This window comes from Panthera onca, chromosome A2, assembly GCF_046562875.1.
Source record: "Panthera onca isolate mPanOnc1 chromosome A2, mPanOnc1 haplotype 2, whole genome shotgun sequence".
Classification (NCBI taxonomy): Eukaryota; Metazoa; Chordata; class Mammalia; order Carnivora; family Felidae; genus Panthera; species Panthera onca.
In genome coordinates, this window is record NC_138340.1 from 14465314 (window position 1) to 14489414 (window position 24101).

The 24101-nt window shown below is 55.3% G+C and overlaps 3 protein-coding genes across 9 annotated transcripts in view; all 3 read right to left on the bottom strand.

Annotated features, from left to right (window-relative positions):
* Positions 1-3430: 3430 nt before the first annotated feature.
* Positions 3431-10068, bottom strand: HAPLN4 (hyaluronan and proteoglycan link protein 4). Its single transcript, XM_060630748.3, has 5 exons — positions 9961-10068; positions 8926-9043; positions 8260-8622; positions 6357-6692; positions 3431-5998 (listed from the first exon to the last, which is right to left on the bottom strand). Exons 1-5 carry the CDS (start codon positions 9961-9963, stop codon positions 5607-5609), a joined length of 1212 nt encoding a protein of 403 aa, XP_060486731.1. The 5' UTR covers positions 9964-10068; the 3' UTR covers positions 3431-5606.
* On the bottom strand, positions 10057-20160 carry TM6SF2 (transmembrane 6 superfamily member 2). Of its 6 annotated transcripts, none has more exons than XR_013554266.2 (12): positions 18231-18371; positions 16398-16501; positions 15859-15956; positions 15687-15790; positions 15215-15297; positions 14494-14618; positions 14201-14302; positions 13799-13891; positions 12720-12839; positions 11197-11873; positions 10522-10640; positions 10057-10271 (listed from the first exon to the last, which is right to left on the bottom strand). XR_013554266.2 is itself a non-coding variant. In XM_060630750.3 (11 exons), the coding sequence occupies exons 2-11, from the start codon at positions 18323-18325 to the stop codon at positions 11592-11594; spliced, it is 1206 nt and encodes a 401-aa protein (XP_060486733.3). In that variant the 5' UTR covers positions 18326-18398; positions 20032-20116; the 3' UTR covers positions 11061-11591. The 6 variants fall into 6 exon arrangements, 4 of the variants coding, with proteins under 4 accessions (XP_060486734.3, XP_060486736.3, XP_060486733.3 ...); XR_013554265.2 differs by having other exon boundaries at positions 11193-11873; XM_060630750.3 differs by lacking the exons at positions 10057-10271; positions 10522-10640 and adding an exon at positions 20032-20116 and having other exon boundaries at positions 11061-11873; positions 18231-18398.
* Positions 20161-21424: 1264 nt separating this feature from the next.
* The window catches only part of SUGP1 (SURP and G-patch domain containing 1), a 31504-nt gene continuing 28827 nt past the window's right edge, over positions 21425-24101 (bottom strand). For both annotated transcript variants that reach the window (XM_060630743.3, XM_060630742.3), the window contains exons 10-14: positions 23636-23813; positions 23098-23204; positions 22105-22250; positions 21894-22023; positions 21425-21624 (exon numbers count right to left, since the gene is read on the bottom strand). In XM_060630743.3, the coding sequence (XP_060486726.2) occupies positions 21598-21624; positions 21894-22023; positions 22105-22250; positions 23098-23204; positions 23636-23813 (588 nt within the window). In that variant the 3' untranslated portion in view covers positions 21425-21597. The remainder of the gene's footprint in view (positions 21625-21893; positions 22024-22104; positions 22251-23097; positions 23205-23635; positions 23814-24101) is intronic.

The window sequence follows — 24101 nt, forward strand, 5'->3', positions numbered from 1 at the left end:
ACTACTTGCTGAGCAGGTATTATAAGCCAGGTACTGTGCTGGGTGCTGGGGAGATAATGGTGAACAAGACAGACATGCCCCTGGGAGGTGGTCAAGAAAGGCTTCCAAGAGGAGGTGGATGGGATCTAACGGAGGAGTAGTGTTAACTAGATGAGGAGTGGAAAAAAGGAAGACACTTTCAGGCAGAAGAAAGAGGCAAATATCCTCTTCCAGAAGGGACGTGGGCTATTTGAGAAACAGCAAGGAATCCATAGTGGCTGGAGCAGAGTGATAGAGGTAGATAGTAGGAGGAAACAAGGTCAGAGACACAGAGGATGGACTACTCAGGGCCATATGGGCTGTAGTGAGGAGTTTAGGCTTTATCCTAAAAGCAATACTGACAAAAAGCAAAAAAAAAAAAAAAAAAAAAAAAAAAAAAAGCAAAACAAAAAACATAAACAAGGTCAAAAGGTAAATGCCAACTTGGAAACAAATTTTCAAATCAGAGATAAAAGACTTGTCTTAATATATAAAGAGCTCCTACAATTCAATAGGAAAAAAAGACGAATAATCCAATAGCCAAATAGGCAAAGGATGTGAATAACATGTTCACAGAAAAGGAAATACAGATGCTCTTAAACTACAACCTATATTCAACAAAATAATACACATTTTGCAGGAACATCAGGATGAACAAAGAAGAGCATTTTTAAAAATTTTGCTCAATGTTTATTTTTGAGAGAGAAAGAGAGAGCAAGTGGGGATGGGGCAGAGAGAGAGGGAGACAGAATCCGAAGCAGGCTCCAGGCTTTGAGCTGTCAGCACAGAGCCCGACGAGGGGCTTGAACTCACAAGCCATGAGATCATGACCTTAGTTGAAGTCAGACGCATAACCGCCTGACCCACCCAGGCGCCCCAAGAAGAGCATATTTAAAAAGAGAATCAAATAAATCTAACAGGAGAGGAGGCTTGCACTGATCAACGATGACAGCATACCCAACCTGAGAACGATTTATGACTTCCTCAACCACCTGCACCTAACGTCAAAGTGGAGAATGTTTGTTCGGTTTCACTCATAATAAGAGAACAGCCAGTGACAAGCACCACGAGATACCGTTTCTTATTTATCAGGTTCACTATGGTAAAAAGGGATAACACACAATGCTGATTAGGATGTGTGGAAAGAGGGGAGTACATCTATTACTGGTGGCGTACAAACTGGCCCCACCCCTAAGAAAAGGTGGAGACCACTATCGAAGTGGCAAACGTGACTCCTTGATTCAACAACTCTTGATATCCTCTATCCTCCTCTGGTTATACTTGTGTGAGATGATGTGGGCACTTATTCACAGCAAAATAGGGGACCCTAAACATCTGCCATTAGGAAGTGGGCTACAAAAATGACGGTGCATCCAAACAATGAATAACCTGCCAACTTTTTTTTTTTTTTCAACGTTTTTATTTATTTTTGGGACAGAGAGAGACAGAGCATGAACGGGGGAGGGGCAGAGAGAGAGGGAGACACAGAATCGGAAACAGGCTCCAGGCTCCGAGCCATCAGCCCAGAGCCCGACGCGGGGCTCGAACTCACAGACCGCGAGATCGTGACCTGGCTGAAGTCGGACGCTTAACCGACTGCGCCACCCAGGCGCCCCAACCTGCCAACTTTCAAAAGGATATGGGGGTGGGGGATCTTTATACGGTGATGGAAACTATCTCAAATATATATTATTAAGTAAAAGAAGAATGACTTTAAAAGTATACATGGCACCAGAATGTTCATAGCAGCATAATTCACAATTGCCAAAAGGGGGAAAAACCCAAATGTCCATTAACTCATGAACGAATAAACAAAATGTGGCATACACATACCACAGAATATTATTCAGCCATGAAGAGGAATAAGGTCTTGATTCACACTCAACATGGAGGAGCCTCAAAAATATTATGCTGAGTGAAGGAAGCTGGACACAAAAGGACATATATTATATGACTCTGTATGAAACATCAAGAACAGGCAAATCTACCGGCGCCTGGCTGGCTCATTTGGTAGAGTGTGAAACTCTTGATCTTGGAGTTATGAGTTTGAGCCCCAGATTGGGTGTAGAGGGTACTTAACATTTTTTTAAAAAATCAATTACAAAAATAGGCAAATCTCTGGAGGTGGAAAGTACATAAACAGTTGCCGGGGCAGGGGGGTAGGGAAGGGAGGAATGGGGAGTGTTTGTTTCATGAGTATGGGGTTTTCTTGGGGGATGATAAAAATGTCTTGGAACTAGATAGAAATGCTACAACAGTGTGAATGTTGTGTAAATGTCATTTGTGTAAAAATAGGGGGGGAAATGCATATGCATATTTGTTTGAATGAACATAAAACATCTCCGGAAGGGCACATAAAAACTTTGGAGTTCTCTGGGAAGTGAACGGAGGGCTGTACGATGGGAAGGAGTGGTTTTTCTGAATATCTGGCGTCAGAAAGGGTTCTATCCAGTTTACCAACCCTTAGCTCTCCCTTAGGTGGGAGATGCAGCAACTCCAGTAGGAGGAAGGTCCCCCTGGTCGAATTGGTTTCTTAAAATCCCAGGACTCAGTCTCACCGTCAGCCTACCTCCCTAACCATCCCTGCACCAATCAGCGTTTCCCGGGGAGGTGTGCCACGGCACTCATTGGCTGAACTGGGAGTGGGCGGTGTCAGCCCCTTAGACTCTCATTGTATGAGTGGGGGTTAGAAAATTACATACTCAAGGCAAAATAGGGAACTGGAACCGCGGAAGGGAGAAAGGAACCGCAGGGAAAAGGCGGGATGAAAGAAATCCCATGCACTCATCCCTGGAAATACGCCTCTCACCATTCCCCCATGCAAGGAAGCTAAGGTCAGCTGGAGCCCAAGGCTGTCTCACGAAGGGGCTGGACGCTGCCTTCAGATGAGTGGCTTGAGTCTCTTGGAGGGCTGTCACATCTGGTATTGAAGGATGAGCAGTTACACCGACCATCTCACTTCTACAGCCTAATCGGTTTTACACTTTGTTCTCTTTTCCCTCTGTCCGTATCCCAGAAACTGTGAATGTTTCTCGGGCCACAATCCCACCCCTACTCCACCTCCGCACCAGGGAAAATTTGCAACCTCTCTGCCTTCCTGATACAAGAACTCTCCATCCAGTTTTGCACACTTGGGTGCCTGGGGGACTGAGAGGAACCACTGGATTTGTCAACGACCCAGTCGGGACAGGGCTGTGAAGGGCCAGACACATGGGGAATGATGCAAGGAAGAGAGTGAAGGGAGAATGGGGGAGTGGAGAGGCGGGGAAAATTGAAGAGCAGAGGTGGTCCTGAGGAATGAGGGTGATGCTTCTCAAGCAAATCATCATCACACACCCCCAGCTGGGAAACGTTTTGTCCACCAAAGTACATTTATGAAGTAATTACCCATCGGCTGCCTCATTTTCTCATTCATCCAAAAAACAAAACAAAACAACTTTTTTTTTTATTGAGCCCCTGCTGTATGCTTTGCACTCACTGGGACCTCAGAACAGCTCTGGTACAGAGGAGGAAACAGGCTCAGGGGGGTTGTCACTTGGTCGCAGCGGCAGGATTTGAATCCAACCCACCTGATTCCACAACTCACGGATGGGTTTCCTCAAGATGGATGTGACAATAAGGGGGTCGGGGGTTGCAGGAGGGGCCTCAGTGCTATTCCATGGAAGACCTTGGATCTGGGGGCTCCCACAGCTGGGGTGGCTTTGTTCATGGGCCATCTCTCCCGAGCTGGCTCTCAACGCTGGGGGGAGTTTGGCTGGGTTCTGACTTCTTAGCACAAATTGTCCTTTAGAGCCTGTAGCTCACTGTGGATTTTGAAGTGTAAAAAACATTCTGTCTCTCCTGGATCTCTAAGGAGTGAAACGTGGGGCAGGGGGCAGTTAGAGGAGATAACTCAGTGAGAATGGAGATGTGGTCTCAGAGGGGAAGTGGGGAGCCCAGTGCTTGCACAGCATAAAGGGCTGGGGCTGCCAGAGTCAGTTTGCTCATCTGTATGGCAGCAATGAAAACATCTGGGGGTTGCAAGGGTGTCTCGTGCACAACTGTTGTCTGGGATATAGTTAGCGTGCAAACGGAGGAGTGTCCAGCGGCTCCAGAAGTCCAGCCATACCTGGAGATGCTGCCTGGGGCTGGGCCTCTCTGGTTAAGGAGCAGACATTAAATCCTGTGGGGTGCAGTTCCCACCCATGGTAAGAAGTTCCTGAGAGCTGGGAGGTTGGTTGTCATGGAGACGACGTTGCCGGTCTCTGTGGTGACAGTTTGATGCGGTGGGGCCCTGCTGACATGGGAAAGCCTAGGGGGACAGGTGTTCTGTCACCTCAAACACCAGAGTTTGGCTTCCATGGCAACCATTGTGGGGTTCAAGCAGCTTGGAGAGGGAGCTTGGATGGGGGGCAAAGAGCTGGGGAAAGGGCAGCCTGTTCTCATGGTGAAAACTGGAGAACTGAATGTTGGGACACTCTCAGGACAGTTCTGGGGGTAGGGGAGAGTGGTCTTCGTGGCTGTTGGTAAGGATGGGGACTTCAAGAAGCAGAGTGGTAGCTCTCTGGTGTCCCGGGGGTGACATAGGAAACGTGTGGTATCCATGGTTACAGCTGGAGGAGGGAGGCACTATCTCCATGGGTGTGACTGATGAGGGAAGGGCTGTGTGACTAGGTTACAGGTAGAAGTTGGGCTGGTCGCCTTGGTAACAATGGGAAGTGGGACAGCTTTCTCCACAGCTAGTGACACGGATCCTACGGATCCCTGGGCCCAGGGGATGGTCTCTTTGGTGACAGCCAGGAAAGAGGCCATCAAGTGGGAGCAGATTTGCTCCCTCCAAAGACATACCTGAGGGGTGGGGCATGGCCGCCAGTCATGCGAGCCGGCTGGGGCATGTCAATCTGTTTTTGTGGTGACAGACGAGGCTGGTCTCCCCTGAAACTGGAGGAGCGGGGCTGTTCACAGTGACCGGGGAACGTGGCCTGTTATTCTGCAAACTTCGAGGACTCGCAGTGGAAGGGGGGAAGAATGGGAATACCTAATATCCAGGTCACCATAGGGAAGAGGACAGGAGCCCTGTCTCCATGTGGCCACGGGGGCGTGATCACCTGGTGAACTCTGAGGTGTCTGTTTTCTATACGTGTTGAGGGGGAGGGTTAAGGGATCAGTCTTCAGTCTCCAGGGAGATGCAGAGGGCCTGAGGCCAATCTCCAGATAATCCCGGGGGTCCAGCCTCCAGGAGACCGCGGGGGAGGGGGTGATTCTGTCTGTTTCCAAGTGACCTGGGGAGGCATTGCCAGTCTTCAGGAGACCTCAGCGTCTGTTGGCCTCCAGGGGTCTTCAGGGGACATGCCCCATCTCCTGGAGAAAGTCGAAGGAGGAGGGGAAATCCACTATCCAGGAGAGGTGGGGGCTCGGTCAGTCTCCCGGGATTGGCCAGTCTATGGGGACCTCGGGGGCGCAGCCGGTGTTCAAAGACCACAGGAGGCCTGGTCAGCCTGCTACGCACCGCAGGGGGAGAGGCCAGTCTCCAGTCACGTGGTCTGTCTCCAAGAGACCGCAGAGCACTCGGCCAGCCGCCAAGCACCCCAGCCATCTGCGCCCAGGATCTAGACGCGCAGCGGGGTCCAAGCGGCGGGGTCGCGCGCGCCTCCGGCCCAGCCGCCACCGCCGGCCCAGCCCCAACCCCAGCCGCCTGGTGCGGGGTCTGGCGCGCCGGGTGCACGGTAGCAGTAGACGCCAAAGAGGCGGCGCGTGGCGTCGGGGAAGCCCAGGCTGCGCACGCCCGGCCGGCGGCCGCCGCAGCGCGCGCGCGGGTTCACGATGGGGTAGCGCGCGCTCCCGTCGGCCAGCCAGCCCGCGGTGCAGCGGTCCAGCAGCTGCAGTTTCCACGCGGCGAACAGCTGTCCCACCTTGGCCACGGCCGCGCCGCGCGCCGCGCACGCGCGCGCGGCTCCCGAGAAGGGTACAGGCCGCAGCGGCTTCAGGAAGAACACACGTCCTGCGGTGGAGTGGGGGAGAGTGGTTAAGGCCACTCCCGGGATCTGGCCTCCTAAGGGGTTCAGGATGCTCCCCACCCCCTACGTGCCTGCAACCCAGGACCCCAGCCACAGGATTCAGGAACACCCCTTCCCCTGCATTCCTGGACCCCATTGGTTAGGGCAATGTTGATGCCAAGCGATGCTTGATTGCTGCTCCAGGGTAGTCCTAGGGGTGGGATATCCTGGCCTGGACCCAGGAGGGCCGGTGTGGATAGGAAGGGCGAAGGAGAGGAAACAGACGGTGGGAAAGATACAGGGAGGGGCGGGAGAGGCCCCCCTGAGGGCGGGGCTTCTTTCGTAGGGGCCAGACCTACGCACCCGGGAGGTTGGATGTAAAGCAGAAGGCGTCGTAGCGTTCCTCGGCGTTATGACGGTAGCCGTAGTTGCGCACGCCCCCGGAGGCAGCACCACCGCCCGTCCCGGAGCTCCCGGCTCCGCCCAGGCCGCCGCAGGGCTCCCGGGGCTGGCTCACCGGGTACTGCACCGAGCCGTCGCGCAGCCAGCCTGCGTTGCACCAGTCCAGGCCGTCGCGCCAGGCCGCGTGCAGCTGCTCTGCGGATGCCAGGATGCCGTCCTGCTCAGCGCAGGCGCGCTGCGCCTCAATGAAGGTTAGCTTGTAACGGCCTCCACGGGGGTGGTAAGGGAAGACAACGCCTGGGAGGACGCATACGGTTCAGCTTGGGAATCTCAACACTCTCCTACCCACCTGACTTGTGGGGTGCTGCGTGACTCTTCAGCCTAGACCTTCCACTCCATCCCTCCACTCTGGCCTCAGACCTGAGGACACCCTTGCCAAGCTCACACTCCTAATGGTTCCCTTTGCCTTAACTTTGGGGTTCACTTGACCCTCCCTCTTAAGACACTTAATCACGTCCACCCCCTTTACACCGCTGGAGACTTTGGCTTATGTTCTTTCCACTTTTTTCCACCTGCTGAACTCCTATTCGTCCTTCAAAACCCAGCTGCCGCCACCCTCCTCCCTTCAGTCTTTAGTGCTCCTGACATTCTCTCAGCACTGGGAGCTTCCCTCTGGTCAAGCCCTGAGCCCATGAAGCTGGGGATATCTGTGTCCAGTGCTGACTCCCCCGCAGGGAGCCCCTGGAAGTATGACACTTGGCAAAGCATCTTTGATCCCCAGCATTGTCCAGGGCAGTTTCCACTGATTTCTCTTCCACCTTCAGTTCTTCTAACTTGTCCTTCATTGAACCCACAGTCAGCTCAGCTCAGCAGCATTCTGTGGTGTGTTTGAGGGGCAGACCTTGGAGGTGCCGATGCGTCTCTCAGCAGATGAAGGGAGGAACAAACAGGGGTCAGAGAGAAGGCCTGGACCCTGACGGATGGAGGCTTGAGTCCTGGCTCTATCACTCATTTGCATGTGTCCTGGGCAAGGCTCTAACCTGAGTCAGCTGCCCATCTGCTGGTAATAGCATCTCCCTCAGAGTTTGGGGGAAAATTAAACAAGAGGCTCCAGAGAGCTCTTCAAGCTCATGGCACATAGAGCTTCCGATAAAGGAGAGCTGCTGCTATTATTGTTATTTGCTATTGTTGGGAGGTTCAGCAAGTGAGGGCTCTGAAATTTCTCCTAGAATCTTCTTGGATGGACTGAGGAAGCAGAACCAGGTGGGAGGGAATTCTTCAGACAGAACGCCCACCTCCCGGCTCCACAGTCAGCCAATCAGCATCCCATCTCCCGGCCACGGTAATTGGCTCATGGATGGACACATGACTCAAGCTGGGCCAATGGGGGACAACTCTGGGACTCTATCTAGCCCTGTTAGGAAATTAATTGCTGAGCTGAAAACCTGCCTGAGGAAAGCCCACTCAGGGAAACAGGTGAGGAAGGGATTCCTGACATGGTGTGAGTGGATCTCCCTGGATGTAACTGTGCCTGGATCCTACCCCAGGATTTCCCAAAGTCCTTACTATTGACACTTTAGATGGGGTCATCCTTTGCAAGGGGGGCGGGGGAAAGGGAAGGGGGTTGACCATCCTGTGCATTGTAGGATGTATTGGAGCATCCCTGGCCTCTACCCACTAGCTGCCATCAGCAACCCCTTTGTAGACATTGCCGATGTGTCTGGGGAGCGAATTCACCCCAGATCGGCATCATTACCTTACCCCTAAATTCCTTTAGGTCAACTTCATTTGGTTCCTATCCTTCGCAATATCTCCCACTCTCTTTCCTTAGAAACATGGTTCATCCTGTCCATGGGCTGGTTACCTTCGAGATCCAGCTTGACCATGCCAGTGTCGTCTTCCAGCTCATTGGTGACCTCGCATTCATAGCGCCCGTAATCCTGCAGCGTAACGTTTCGGAGAACCAAGGAGGCATCCCCAGGCCCATCACCCTGCAGCTCCGCACGCCCGCGGTAGCTGCCAAATGCTCTGTGCTGGGGGCCGAGCGCCACGAAGACGTCGGCAAAGGCCAGTGGGTCCACCACCTTGGTCCACTTGAGGCGGACGCCGTCGTGGTCGTGGGCGGCTGCCTCATAGTGGTAGCGGCAGGGCAAGACAATGGTGCCACCCCTGTGACTGACCACCTGCCCAGGCGCCGTCTGCACCACCACCGAGCCCGACTCACCCTCTGTGGGAGAGTCAAGCAGAGTTCAGAAGTGGTCCTAGGAAGCGGGGTGGGGAACCTGGGGCAGGGGATCCCAGGGAAGTGTTATGGGAAAAAGACCTGGGTGGAGGTCAGGAGATCCGAAGGTTAAAGGAGTTCAGGGAAGGGAACTGGAACTCAGAGGGGTAGGGGCGGGGGGGGGGGGGGTGGATTCCGGCTATCAGGAACAGCTCAATGCCCTACCCCCTACATCCTCCCTGCACTCAGGCAATCACATTTGGCCATGGCTCCCGTGGGGCAAGACCCGCTTCTGCTGTCCAGACTCACCGAGCACGTGCACGACCTTCTTCCGGCCGCGCTGCGCCCCTGCGGGGGCCGTAAGCAGCAGGACTCCCCAGGCCGCGGCCCAGAGCGCGCCGGGACCGAGGGCCGCCCGAGCACACACCTGGGGGCATACGGCACTCAGTCCAGCCTCCTGGACTTTGCCTGTCGGAGGACTAGCCCCGACCTTCCTTCCCCACGGCGAGGAATTCTCACATGCCCAGGTCCCCACCTCGGCCAGGGTCCCAGAGGAATCTTCCAAGGAGAAGGCTGGCAGACCCTCCCAGCCTCCACCCCCTAACCCGCGCACCCTCCCGGTACCTGACACTCTAGCTCCCACGCAAAGCGCACGCCCCTGGGCTCACCTGCCCTTAGTCCAGCGCAGGCCACCCGCCAGATCCCCTTCACCCCAACACTGGTGGCTCGGAGCTCCGCCCCCTTCTCTGGCCGGCCCAGGCCAGGATTGGGAGGGAGGGGGGAGGAGCTGGAGCAGCGGCAGCGGCAAGGTTATCCGTGCGCCAGGAGACTGCAGCAAAGCGGCAGGGGTGTGGGGGCGGCGGGGGAGGGGGTGCGAGGGGTAGAGGAAGAGAGAGGGAGAGGCTAAGAGGGCGAGGAAAAGAAAACGAGACAGAGAAGAGCAGGGGGAGATGGAGATAGAGAAGGAGAGGCAGAGGAGAGACCGCGAGAGGGAAAGAGACACAGAAGCTAAGGAAAGATGGAGAGACAGAGACTGAAGGGGAGAGAGGAAAGGGAGCAAGAGGAGACGAGAGAAGGGGGACGCGGAGGTAGGGACTCGGAGTAAAAGAAAAGGGACCAGGAAGACAAAAAGAGGGAGGGAAAAGTAGGAGAGGAGAGGGATATAAAAGAGGCAGAGTTCAAGGAACAGAGATACAAGAGGGTGAGAGACGGAGGGGACGGGAGAGGTGGAGCGGGGAGAGGGAGACTGAGAGGAGAAACACTGAGGGGCGTAGATTCAGACACAGAGCGAGACAGATTCCCAGAGAGGGACCTACCGGGACCCGCGCCTGTGGCCCCACTCACCATCTTGCCCGTGCGGCCCCCGCCGAGCGGCCCCTACGCGCCGGGACTGCGCTCCCCGAACACCCAGGAAGGACTGGGCAAGTCCCTTCAGGCGGCGCAATCCCGGCGTCTGCCTGCAAGGGGAGGAGGGAGGCGGACGCGGGAGCGGGGAGGAGCTTTAAAGGGGACGCAGCGACACGCGCTCCGGGAAGAAACCAGGGGCGCAAGCCGAGGAAGGACCGCGCTGGACAGTGAGTTCAGGTCCACGTCGCCGATCCTGCTGGCTGGTCTTGGGCAGGCAGAGGAAACTCTGGGCCTCAGTTTAACTATCTCTAAAATGGAGGAGGGGGGCCTGATGGAGTCTTCCCTGCAGGATGCCCAAGGTGAGCCGGGAGGGCTCAGTAACCTGCGAAAGGGGCTTGGCCTGCAGGCTTCAGTTTTCCCATTTGTCACTTGGCGGCCATCGCAGTGTCCTGGGCACCAAAAGGTTCTCACTCTGCGGAGTGGGGGCCCCACACAACAGTCACACACTCTGCAGAGGGAACTTGCAGCAACAGGTTCAAATCTGCCTCTGCCTCTCACCTGCTGTAGGACCTTGGAAGAGAGGCTTGGTGTCTCTGAGCCTCAGTTTCCACCTCTGGGAAACAGAGTGCTGGGTGGTTCTTTGGTGAAGATCCAATGGCTAGGCACACAATAGGTGGCTAAGAAATGTTGGTAGGGGCAGGGAACAGGGGAGTCTGATCAAGCCCGACCCACTCTGGGCCTGAGTCACCCCCAGAACCTGGCCCTTCACCCAAGTTCAAACCAGAAATGAAAATGAACCATTGAACCTGGAATAAAATGAGCCTTTTCCTCAACCCCTTGGCTGCCTCCTCAGCCTCAGTTTCCCCAAAATATGAACCAACCATACAGCAGAGGCAGGGTTATAGAGTCCATGATTGGATGGGCTAGGCCAGGGCTCTGTCCTTTAGCTCAGCTGCATCCAGGAGCCATGACCTCCGAACAGGACCTTTACCTCCTGCAGGCTCAGTTTCCCCATCTGGAATATATGGTAAGATGCAGTATGTACCACTTGAGGTTAGCCCTTGAAATGGTATATGGTAGGTGCTTAATAACTGTGCCACACTATTAGTAATTATAATTTATTGTCAGAACTTAGGTTTCAGATGCTTCTCTACTGATTGTGAACTCAGACAGAGTTTGACCTCTCTGAGCCTCAGTTTTCCCCATCTGGAAGATGGAGCTGTGCATACCAACCAGAGGCAGACTTCTGCTGTCCGGCTTCTCCAGCTCCTGATGGCCACGCTGGCAGCGATGGGTAGGCCCTCATGGGGTCTGAAAAGCAGGTCCCTGACCTCTGAATCCTGAAACACTCAGGCAGCAGCAATATTTGGGCATCAAAAGGTTTTTTACTAAAGGGTCCATGGGGTATGGTATGATGGGTAAATTCTGGGAGGCAGTAGAAGTGTCCTGTGGGATTGGGGTACCATGACAGCTGAGCATGTCTGTGGCCCTCTCTGTGGGAACACTTGGCCCTTGGGTCTCCCATCCTGTCCATTGGCCTGAAACCACCATGGCCAGGACCAAAGGCACCTGGAGATATACTTTCTGCCTCTAAACAACCCAGCCCACCCTTCCCCAAGCAGGGCTTGCTAGGCATGTAAACAGAGTCCTGGGGAGTCCCCAGCCCTCTCAGTGCTGCTTCTTGTGGTGGGCCGGGGGGCCAGGGGGAGGGCGCAGGAAGAAGGCGGGCCACTGAAGGCAGCGGAAGGCCAGCAGGTGGGGGCCCAGCGCATACAGCAGGTTGCACCCGAAGAAGCAGGCCCAGGCGTCATCAGGCACACGGTAGGTGAAGGGCGTGCGCAGGTGCATGGAGGCACCCATGTGCGAGAACTGTGCCTAGTGGCCACACAGGGAGGGTGGATGTCAGGGGCCTGGAGAGAACAGGTCCTAGTATCATCAACATCCCACCCTAGGGAGCCCAGGCTGATGACCTGTTTCCCCTCTCCAGCCCATCTGTCTGCCTCTAAATATTCCAGCCCCTGCATGTACTGTCTGTCCTTGTCCATCTGTCTGTGAGCCTCTCCCCAGCTGTCTAACCAGAACCATCTTCACTCTTTTAAGTGGGCCCTGTTTCCCATCTCTCTGATCTGGGCCCGGCTCTTCCTCCTGCTCTTCCCTACCCCATTTCTGTCCCCGACACAAATCCTGGCCATTCTACCCCAGAGATGTCTTCCTGGTTTCCCCTGCCCAGGCCTGGGCCCAGGCTTTATCACTTTCCATCAGGAACTCAGAAGCAAGCCCTCCAGCTCTGACTGCGCCCTCCACAGCTCAGACATATTCCATGGCTCCCCCAAGCTCAGAGTTGAAAGCCCGCAGCATCTAGCTGTCAAATTCTCTTGCCTCTGCCTTTAACCCATGTTGTGGCTCCACTAAACCGCTATCTGCCTATGTGTTTTTATGCTCTTCCCGTTCTTGAAATGCCCTTCCCTGCCTAGAGAACTCATACCCATACATCAAAGCCCAACCCCTATGCTCACTCTTCTAGGAAATCTTCCCTCTCTGGAATCCCTCTCAGCCCCTATCCTTCCCTCTCTCTAGTTCTGACCCCATGGAGTTGGGACCCCATGGAGTGTATCTTAGGGTACCAAGCTGAGGGTGGGGCCTCTCAGAGCCTGTTCAGGGAGGGCAGAAGAGCATTTGATGGGTAGGCAGAAACTTTCTTCCCTACTGATCCACCCACACCTCCCCCTCCCCCCTCCCCCCCCCCCCCACCTCACCTGGCCAACAGCTCCAGCAAACACCAAGGCCCAGTCAGGCAGCCAAGAACAGCCAGGGACAATGAGGGCATAGACAGCCAGGCCATAGAAGGGCAGCACATAGAACATATACACCAGCATCTAAGGGGCACACGACCAGGAGGATGAGCAGCTGCCCCAGCCAGGTCTCTTGAGACCCCCGAGGTAGAGACCCCAGGGAGGATCTGGCCAGCCTCAGATCCCACCCAGGCAGGACGGGGGCTCTCTGTGCTCCCAACCCTGTGTACACTTTTCTCTATTTCCCTTGGGTATTCCCCCGGCCACATACATACACACACTGAGCCCACCCACATTACTCCGGAAGTGGCATGTGACCCTGGCCAACTGCAAAACTCCAGCCCCCTGGCCATAATGACCAGCGACAGAATGGACATGTTATTCAGTGATGATGGGCATGTGGGCCAATCAGAGCCTGCCTGAGACTTGTGCTTAAGCTCTGGGGAAATAAGAGCTCAGATTCTTCTGGGGTGGTTAAGTAGGGTGGATGGAGGCCTGGAGCTGCCCAAGGCTGACTCTGCAATCCCACAAAGTGACTACCAGGGAGTGGAGTCCATGCAAAGAAAACAGAGCCCAGACACAGAGTTGCCTTAGCTCCTAGGTCCAGCCATACTTGAAGACCATATCTGTCTTCATTTTTGAAGACAGACATTTTTGGTAGGACAATGAATTTTTTTAACTTAAAAAAAAAAAAAAAAAAAAAAAAAAATATATATATATATATATATATATATATATATATATATATATATATATATTTTGAGATAGAGAGAGTGTGAGAGGGGAAAGGGCAGAGAGAGAATCCCAAGCAAGCTCCACACTGCCAGCACAGAGCCCAACACGAGGCTCGAACCCATGAACTGTGAGATCATGCATGATCTGAGCCGAAACCAAGAGTCAGACACTCAACTGACTAAGCCACCCAGGCGTCCTGGTAGGACAATAAACTGGCTTGTGTTTGTGGTGCCTGCCTCAAAGAGGATTTGGTAGACCTCTATCCATGACAGGACCATATGGCCCTCTCCTCCCATCTGCCCTCTCACCTGCACCTTCGGATAGGCCACGGGGTCCCGTAGGTATGGCTCATACTGATAGATGTAGATAAAGCAGGCATCTGTGGGGCAGTCAAGCACCACCTGGGGCAGACAGGCAAACCAACAGCCTATCTGAAACATTTTTCCCACGAGAAGCTTTCTCCACCCTCCCAGGCGGGTCCCGTACCCCTTGCTCTGGCCTCCCCTACCCTTGGCTTTTCACTTTGGCTGGGAAGGTTATAGGGAGTGGGGCTTTGTCATGGAACACTTAGATCAGACTCAGTGAAGAACCTTCCTGGATGATGAGACAGGAGAGCAGTAACCTCTTTGCACTGGGTAAAGGAACATGGTTGGGGAGGGGACAGGAAAGGGAGCTGGAGGTAGAAGAAAGGCTGGCCACTGCAGACTCACCAGGCCCCGGAAGAGGGTGAAGAACCCAGCAAGGGTGAGGTATATGACAAGGACCAGGTCAACCGGGCGTCGCAGGAGGCCCTTTCTTTGCTCCTCCTGTACCTGCCCCATGGGAGAGAGACAGTGTGAGAAGTCTGGTATCCAACAGGCACTCAATAAAGGCTCATCCCTTCTTTCTTAATGGCCAAGGAGATCCTTCCAAAGAGGGCATATTTTTGACCACAAGGAACTCTAATGGGGGGGGACACTGAGGTATGCTGGCACAGGGAACTGTCTGGGGGCAGGGCACTTACCATGTGAGGGATACAGCTGGTTGGTGCCCGGGACTGGCTGAAGACCTTCATGCCAGCCCAGCATGGGACCAGCATATAGGGGATGGCCAGGAAGAAGGCAGGTCTGATCTCTGAGCTGTATTTACCTGTCATAGTAGGAGAGTGGGGTGTCACTCAGTGAGGATCACCCAGACCTGGCCAGACCTGTAGGTGAATCACACCAGAGTCCCTAGATGGAACTAGTAATTCACAAATGCAAATTTTTTTTCATTTTTTAAAATTTATTTTGAGAGAGACAGAGAGAGAGAGCAGGGGAGGGGCAGAGACAGAGAGAGACAGAGAGAGAATCCCAAGCAGTCTCCTGTGCTGCCAGTACAGAGCCTGATGTGGGGCTCGATCTCACGAACTGTGAGACCATGACCTGAGCTGAAGTCAAGAGCCAGACGCTTAACTGACTGCAAGCTACCCACGCGCCCCACACAAATGCAATCTTTATTTAAGCTCTAACACCTCTGCCTCCCCAATGCTCATAAGATGATGTCTATGCTCCTTAGCCTGGCTTGCCTCAATTTACCTTCTGGGTATAGCCTCTATACTTGCTCCCTCTGGATACACCTTGGGTATCCCTCTGGTTCAGCCACTCCACATACTGGTCTGCCTCTCCCCTCTACCTATGAACCTTCTAGGTGCAGGATAGTGACCCAGCCCAAGGAGACAGAATCCCTCAAAGCCAAGTCCTTACCAAGGATGTTTCCTGGGAGAAATACCAGGATGCTCATGATGAAAGATCCCAGCCAGTACAGTCCAAGGTTCCGGTATCTCTTCCTGGGGTCAGGCACGGAGGGGTGACCAACAGATGCCTGTTCCCAAGTCTCAGAGCCCCAGCCAGAGCCCAGGGTCCACCCTGGGCTCCCCAACTCTGGGTCCCTCCCAGTTTTGTCCAGAACAGAAGGGACAACAGGGAGATGAATGAAGGAATGAACAGACTGTCTGTCCAAGGACAGAAGTGGCTGCCTAGGCACAGGGCAGTACAAGAGAAGAGAGCTGACTATAGCTTACACCTGTGACATTCCCTGGCCACTCGTGGCTGGAGCCCTAGAGAAGCCTCCTGATTTCCCCTACGCACACTTCTGGCTCCACTCAGGCTTGGGACCCCACCTGAGAACTTGACCTCCTTCTCATGGTCCAGGTGCCACTCCACCCACCCCATGCACCTTCTGTGGATGGCACCAGCCATGGCCAGGTAGAGGAGGTAGTGAACGGTGCCATCCCAGTAGCAGATGAAGACTCCATGGGCAGTGCGCAAGTATGGCTCTCCCTGCAAGGGCAGGTCAGGGCTCAGATGGGCGACAGGGCAGGAAGCATCCCCAGCTGCCCGCTATGTACCTCCTTGGTAATGAACTCCATGAAGCCCACCATGTAGCCATCTTCCTGGAGAGCAATAAGGAGGTCCACCACCGAGGTGAAGGCGAAGATAGTGAACACTGTGGGAAGAGTGGGCGGGGCACAGCCTGGGTGTGGGAGAGGCCTGAGGCAGCTTTTCTGAGACCCAGATTCCAGGCAAGGATCCTTGTCCAAGGACTGCTCCCAGTCACCACGCTCCACCGGTCACATGACCCACAGCCCCGCCTCATGAGGAGGCACAGTCCCTGCCTTTGGAAGTCCTCAGGTTGAGAAGGCACTGTCTCTGCCCTCAGGGGAATCCCAAAGTGATGAGGAAGTCTTTCAGGGGCTCCCAGTCTGAGGGGAAGATACAGTCCTTCTCTGAAGAGCCCCAGGTCTGAAGGGGGTGGCCCTCTAAGGTTCCCCAACCACTGAGGGTTCTCCAGTCTCTGTGAGCTTCTCCAGTCTGATGGGAGCCCTTCAAGGACCCCCAGTCTGATGGAGGAGGCCCTTGCTCACACAGTTCTCTCTGACTGACTCACCAGCATAGAGTGGGTCATAGTAGATATCACCAGGAGACAAGTTGTAGATAGCCATGAAAAGCAGACCCAGGATCAGGGCACTCATCAATGCCACCCCCAGGGGGCTGTGGAGAGGGAAAACAAGTCAGAGAGGCCAGGCCCAGTGCGGAGGCCCCACCTCGCCCTGGTGAGGCCAAAAGCAGACTCTAGGAAGCTCAAAATGTTGAGGCTGAAGTATCTGTCCATCCAGGAATCGCTCATTCCCTGAAACTGCCCTTTCCCATTACTAGGCTGTTGCCTCAACTGTTTCCCCTTTCGGGAAACTCCTTCCAGAAGTCTCTTCCACTTGGCAAACTCTTACTCATCCTTCATAGCCTATCTTTCATGACTCCTCCTCCAGGAAACCCTCCTTGACTTCTTAGAAAGGATCATTGCCAAACTTAGGCCAAGTACAGGGTGGGCATCAGTCAATTCTTTGTTTAGGATTTTATTGTTAAGTAATCGCTACACCCAACACGGGGCTCGAACTCACAACCCTGAGATCAAGGGTCATGTGCTTTTCTGACTGAGCCAGCGAGGCGCCCCAACTCTTTCTGACTATACAGTTCATCCTGTCACTTGCTGATATGTGTTTAACTCAATTTGCTGTCAGTCATTCAGTCCCACCAAGCCTCTCTGTGGCCAGACCCAGTGCCCAAGCCTGTCAGGTCTCTAAGTGCTCAGCCCTGTACACCTCACTCTCTGAAGCTCCAGACTCCTCCCAGCTAAAGTCCAAATACTTCCATCAACTCCACCCTACCCCTGCCCTGATCTGTCCCCATCAATCTGATAAGGCAGGTTGCGTAGATAATAGAAGCCATCTTTGGGCAGCCCCCAACACAAGTGGGCAGAGTGGGGGGTGGGAAAGCTATCCAGGGTCCCACACTCTCCCCTACACTCTCTCCAGACTCCTACCTTCTCATGGACCCCTCTGACACCTGACAATCCCCATCCTGGCCCCAACAATGACAATTATAGTAATCAGATAAGACCACACAATTTGTAATCCTTAACTGTAACTATGGGATGAGGTCTAGGATTATGTTCATTACACACTGAAGAAACTGAGGCTCCCAGAAACAACCTAGCTCACCCAAGTTCCAGGGGGGTAGAGCCAGGAATTTGTACCCAAGGAGCCAACCCCATAGTCAAGACTCCCTCTATCCCATGTCTTGAGTTGAGCTAGTTGAGCCCTTGGCTGAGGGGCTTGCAGATGTCTGGTACAGTGTGGCAGGATCCACAGGGCTAGGGTCTAGGGTTAAGAGCCAAGGGAGGTCACAATACGTAGGGAAAACAGACTAAAGACAGGGTGGGCCAAACCTTAACAGAAAAAAGTCCCAAGCTTGAGATAGGCGATGGAGGGGCCATCTGGCAGGGGTGGTGGAACAGAACGCGCGTCCCTGTGTGCGTGTGTGTCAAGAGCTAGGTCATCAGGACCTTATCTGGGGCAATACTGTGACTGACTTTGGTGAGTCTGGAGCTGGGCACAGCCCTGGGAAAACCCCGGAAACCCTCCAAAACCCTGCCCTTTGGGGGGTTTTGCTTCTCAACCTTTCTCCCCAGGCCCTAAACGTCCCAGGAGCGCCCTCCACCCCCAACACACAGCCCCCTGCCCGGCAGAAAAAGGACTTCCGACTGGGTGGGGGTGTGGGGAGTTCTGCCCTAGCCCCCTTCCTCCAGGCCAGAGCTGCGCAGGGACGCTGGCTTGGGAGAGCCAGGCTAGCCGTCGCGCATCCTCCCTCCCGGCTACCACCAATCCGCCCTGGCCGCCCACCCCCGCCCCCGGAGTCCGCCCTGGCCCCTCCCCTTACGCACTGCGAGAGCGCCGAGACGTGGTTGAGCGCATAGGACAAGGGGAGGGCGCCGAGCGACAGAGCGGCGATCTTGCCGGCAAGCGGCGGGATGTCCATAGCAGCGGCGCCTGGACCCCGGCGCGGCCTCGGCGCGGCCTCCTGGGCGCCCGTCTCTTCTGCAGTGGCGCGTCTGGGCGGGCGGAGGGAGGGGGGTGCCAGGGACCCGGCCGGTCCCGGCCCCGCCCTGCGCAAAGGTCGCCCCCCGCTGCGCCCTGGTCCCGCCGCAGTTCCTCGACCGCTCCGCTAGCTCCCGGGGAGCCTCTGAGGCCCCTCCTCCTTGAGGCGGCCCCTCTCCCCGCCCCTCTCTCGCTTCACCCTGGCGGGACTCAGCGCTGTTCTCAGCGGCCTTCCCAGCCGCCCAAGCCTGTTTCTCTATAAAAAGCTAGAACACCATGTCTCCGGATTCTTCCGCTGTTGAGGCGCGGGTCTGCAACCTTGGGGCCCTGGGCCGGCAACTTCATTCTAAGAGAATTCTTTCTCCGGTCCTCCTTCTGCACTTCTGCATTTTCTGTCCCAGGGCACCGGTGTACCAACCTCGACCCCGAAGAGAAGTCTTTTTAATTCCACATTCCCTAGACCTTTCTCCCCCTAGGATCAAGTGGGCATTGCCCATATGCGCTAATGGAGGAACCTCAGTCGCTTGGACACAGAGTTCCCTTCAGAGCCCTTGGACTTGAGTGTTCTTGCAGTGGCCACACACATTTAAGCACGTGTCCGGGTGTGAAGCTTTGACTGGATCTGGGGACTATCTCAAGGCAGGCAGCCAAGATCAAGGGTTGAGGGTCTCTTTTTTTTTTTTTTTAATTTTTTTTTCAACGTTTTTTATTTATTTTTGGGACAGAGAGAGACAGAGCATGAATGGGGGAGGGGCAGAGAGAGAGGGAGACACAGAATCGGGAACAGGCTCCAGGCTCCGACCCATCAGTCCAGAGCCTGACGCGGGGCTCGAACTCACAGACCGTGAGATCGTGACCTGGCTGAAGTCGGACGCTTAACCGACTGCGCCACCCAGGCGCCCCAAGGGTTGAGGGTCTCTTGAAGGACTCTCTGTGCTGTGTTCCATGTAGCGTGGGCACCTTGTGGGCAGCTGAGCCTGCGACCCTGCACAGTGGGTGGGGTCAAAGGGAGGGAGTCCAAAGGGTGTGTTTAGATTGGGTGTGGATTGCTCCAGTTTGGTGAGGAGTTTGGGAACAGTGTTTCTGGCAAGGAGAATAGATCAGGCCTGGGGCCGGTGTGTGGTGGGAGGAACAGAGGGGAGAGCTGAGGTTCTGAACAGCCTACAGGAGGCTGGGGAAAATGTAAAAGGGTGTGGATGGGGGGTGCTCAGGATCAGGGAGAGGGCTGTACGGTGGGGGAGAGAATTAGGCAGCTGTCTTTGTCACTCCCTCCAACCAGCTTTGGACTCTTGCCCATGTGGTACTTGTGGCTTTGGAAACAGCAATAACTGCCCGTGGGGGAGCCCACAGTCTGTGGTTAGGGAATATTCTAACACTCACCCTTTTTCTACACAGCCCCTTGGCCTTATGCCAGTTGGGGCCCATCTCTGAACCTGCCACCAACCTGACAGCCTCCCTCCCTAGTTGTCTATTGCCCATGAAGTTCAGGTTCCTCTGGGTTGACCTGAGGCTCCAGTCTCCTTCCTGGGCTTTTCCCAACTCTAGCAGTACCAACACACGCCCAGGCCTCTTTTCTGTCTGTAAGATGGACCCTCTAGCATTTCCTCACCCCTTAAAGCAGATCCCAGTGTCCCCTCCTCCAGGTACCTTCTCTGCCCAGGGTCCTTGCTGGGCTGATACCCTGCAGGACGAGGGGTGTCTGGTCTAGCTGTCCAGCAACCTGGCCTTGCATCTGTGTCTGCAATGAGCCACCTGCACAAGCACACTGAATTCAGAGGCCATCTCTTCCAACTCTCCACTTGCCTGGGAGTAAAGTCCGTGGGCTGAGTCTGGCAAGCCTCCCAGTCACTGAGAATTCAACGAAGAGGTGACCTTTACCTGGATGGCAAGGTGCCTGGGACTAATGCCTAGGGTCCCTATCCATGGAAACTCTGGCTCCCTAGAGCTTCTCTTGTGCTCAAGCCCGGGGACCCCTGGGCAGCCTCCATGCATGGGAATGTCACCCCTTTGCCCTGCTCTGGGCTGTGTCCATGGAGGGGAGACAGGGTGGCATACATCATTCCAGCCTGGGCTCTGCTGTTGAGACTCCCAGTACCTGGACACTCCCACCCCTGCCCATTAAGACACTCCCCAGGCTGCCTCCATGACAGCACCTAGTTCCTCTTCGCAGCATTTATCAGTCTCAGGTTCACTGCCATGCCAGGGGGCAGATCCTATCCATTCAGTCAGTGTTGTGTTTACTGAATGACGGAATGCAGGCTAGCCCAGAAGCCCAGCTCCAGCTAGAGTTTTCAGAGCCCATGAGCCCACAGATGTTGAGCAGAACCCACTAGGGGCATGTGTGGGCATATGGGGGAGTTGTGGGGACCCCTCAGATCTCCAAGCCATAATACTTCAAGCAGGGCTCTCGGATTCCCGGGACCCCACCCAAGCTTCTCACTCAGCAGCTGCAACTGAGGAAGAGCCCCAGGTGGTCTCGGCACAAATGGGACGTGCAGGCTCTGAAGATGTAGGCTGCATCTGCCCATAAAGCCACCTCCTGGGGCACGAGCCCCAGGGACTTAAGTGTCTACCCCAATGGCAGGACCCAGGGCAGCGGGGGCAGCCTAGGCTGCAGCTATCACAGGCTAGGCTTGCCGTGTGTGACTGTTGCAGGGAGGAGTCGTCGTCAGCGCCACCTGCTGGCAAGGTGACTGGCATAGGTGTGCCCTGGGTAGACATGCCTCACACTTCTACGGTCTGGGCCCTGTCTAGGGACCCCTTCCAACGTCCTCCTGCAGCACAGTGCTACACTGGGATGCCCCTGATGTCTCTGGTCCAGGTGCAGCCAGCTCTTGTTTGGCCAGCCACCAGTCCCACTCAGGAGGTCCATGGACGCTCCCCTCAACTCTAACCCAGGATGATGGGGTGGGGGGAGGGAGGCCACAGGCAGACAGGGTCTAGGTGGTTTCCTCAGATTCTTCAAGCACTAGGGAACCTTCCCAGCAGGACCCCAGCCCATCTGCCCAGCCCAGCCCTGCAGCTAAGGAAACAGGAGTGGTTTCTGGTGATGGCAAAACCAGGCTGCCATGGTGGGCAAGTGCTGGAACTTTTAATACACGGCACGACACTCGAGACGACGGGAAGGGCAGGCAGAAATGCAGGCCGGAACATTCCACAGTCCAGGGACGGTCGGTCGTTTGGAAAATACGTTCGTGTGTTTTTCTGGAATACTCAGTAGTAAGGCCGTCTGGGGTTGTTCTGTGGGAGGCAAATAAGATAAAATGGGGAGAAGGGGAGGGGGTGAATGCTAAAGACAGCCATTCCTCCTGCCCAGAACCTTCTAGGGACTACTGAGCTCACCAGAGCTCAGAGGGGAGGGCAGGTGGAAAGGTGTAGAGGTGCTGGTGAGACATTGCCTAGCTAGACTGGGGAAGGAGGGGAAGCTCTGTTACCAGCACCGCCACCCCCCTGTGGAGATTCTGAAGAGCCCAGCCAGAAGCCGTGTGGGAGGCTGGGGACACACGCACCAGGGGGTTAGGTCGGAAGCGGTAGGCCAGCATCATCCTCTTGCGAAAGGCCTCATACTCGTCATCCTCCTTGGAGAGCTCTGCTGGCCGGTCGATGCCAAAGCCGGCTCCATCTACTGTGGTGGTGCCTCTGCAGGGGAATGACAGGGCAGAGTAAGCAGGGGGCCAGGCCAGTGCCGGCAGAAGGGTGGTAGGGGGAGTGTACACTCACTTGTTGACCGGGTTCTTGATGCCCTGGCCCTCTGAGCCCAGCCCGTCGCCCTCCTTCCAGCCCATTTTCATCAGCATCTGATAGCCAATGTTCTCCACCGTCAGTTTGAACTCCTTGTACTCGGAGTAGTCAGGCTCTCGGCCCTCCTGCAGGGCAAGGAGTTGGCTGTCATCTACCAGGGCTACAACTGTCCCAGGTCCCAGCCCTGGCTTGAACAGCCTCCACCCACCGCACTGCCCACAACAACCTCGCTGGCTGCTGGGACCACCTGCCCATCTGTCTCCTCTGCACCAGATCAGGTTCCTTGAGAACAGACCAAGATGCTCTTTCTCAGGGTCCCCAGGGCCAGACTTTGTACCAAGCTGCCTGGTGGCCAAGTCAAAGAGGGCAAGGTGATGGGTCACACAGGCCTCACCCACCACAGGAAAAATTAATGGTTCATTAGCAACAAAAAGCCCTATGTTCTGAGGGCAATTCATTACACAGAATGCTAAAACATGTGGTCAATAAGGTGCCTGCCTTGTTGATGAGGTCATACAGTACAAAAGCGGCTTTACAAAAATCCCCCAAAAGAGGGCATGGGATGTGTCCCGTCAGCTGTCTCTCCTCACGAGCATGAGAACAGCATGGGAGGAATGTGAAGTTCTTGTTCTGGAGAACCCAGTCCTTGGGGACTTCTGCCTGAGAAACGCTTTGCCTGTAAACTGCACTTAATTGGCTCCACTGAAAGCAGAATTTCCCTGAAGCCCTGGGAAATGTTTCTAAAGCGGCAGCTGAGCTGTTATTTGCTAATTCCCTTCACAGACGGTGTCTATCATAAACAGATGCCTCCTGAGGCAAGAGGGCCCAGCTCCTCCTGTGAATGAGGGGGGCCTGGAGGCTGCCTCAGGCGCCTGCCTCGTGATGCTAACAGGAGGGGCTGGAACACTCGAAGGGCTGCCTGCTAGACAGGCCTACAGCAGGGGCTGGTGCCTAGGGATGCTCCCAGCTCACCTTCAGGGCCTTGAAGGTTTCCATGAACTTCTCCAGCTCATCTGGTGGCAGGAAGTCTCCAATAAAGTGCTTGCCACGGCCCATCTTTGTCAGCTGCTCGGCCCATTCTGCCCGTAGAGGAGGGAAAGGTGAGAGGAGAAAAGGAAGAAGTCAGGGAGTGGGCTGGGTGGTCCCACAGCACAGGTATGAGTCTTGTGTGGGGAGGGGAGTCTGGGGCTATGGGGGAATGAGGCAGATGGTTGAGACCCTGACCCAAACCCCTGCTGCTCCATGCAGCCCTGCTAAGTGCCATGTTCAGACAGCAGTGAACACTCACAAAGAACCATTTCTTTTTCCTCTGAGGAACCTGAGGCGCAGAGAAGCTGAATCTCTTGCCCAAGGCCTTACAGGTTGGGCAGGTGGTTTAAGGCCCCAGTGTGGTGTCTCCAGGTGCCTTCCCGGGCAGGCAGGTGAGTGTGGCCTCCTGAGCCTGCAGTACCCTCAGGGCAAGGCCTCAGCTAGGTACCGTGCCCCACCTGCAATGTGCGCTTTGGCTCACCCCGAGTCTTGTCCATCTCCATGCGCCGCAGCTGGTGTTCCCAGGTGCCCAGCTCGCTGTCTACCTCCTCGTCGCTGTCGTAGCCATGCTGGTGCTGCTGCAGCGCCTTCTCCCACAACAGCTGCATGTCCTGCATCGCACGCTTGTGCTGCATGATCATGTCATACATCTGCTGCATCTGCGGGCAGCACATGCCAGTGAGCAAGGCAGTGTACCACACGTGCAGGAGGCCAACCCCCTGGCCTTCCCTATGCAGGTCAGGCCCCCTCACCCTTCCCACTTTCTGCCCTCCCTGGGCCGGCACGTGAGCAGGGCTTGGAGCAAGCACTCAAGACAAAGTCCTGTACCAGGCCATGCCCTGTTTTCAGCAGGGAGGAGTCCTCTCTGCCTCACCCAGTCTGGTATCTGGCCCGAACCCAGCACATCCTGGGCACCCTTGCTGTGGACCAAATGAGGGCACCGCAAG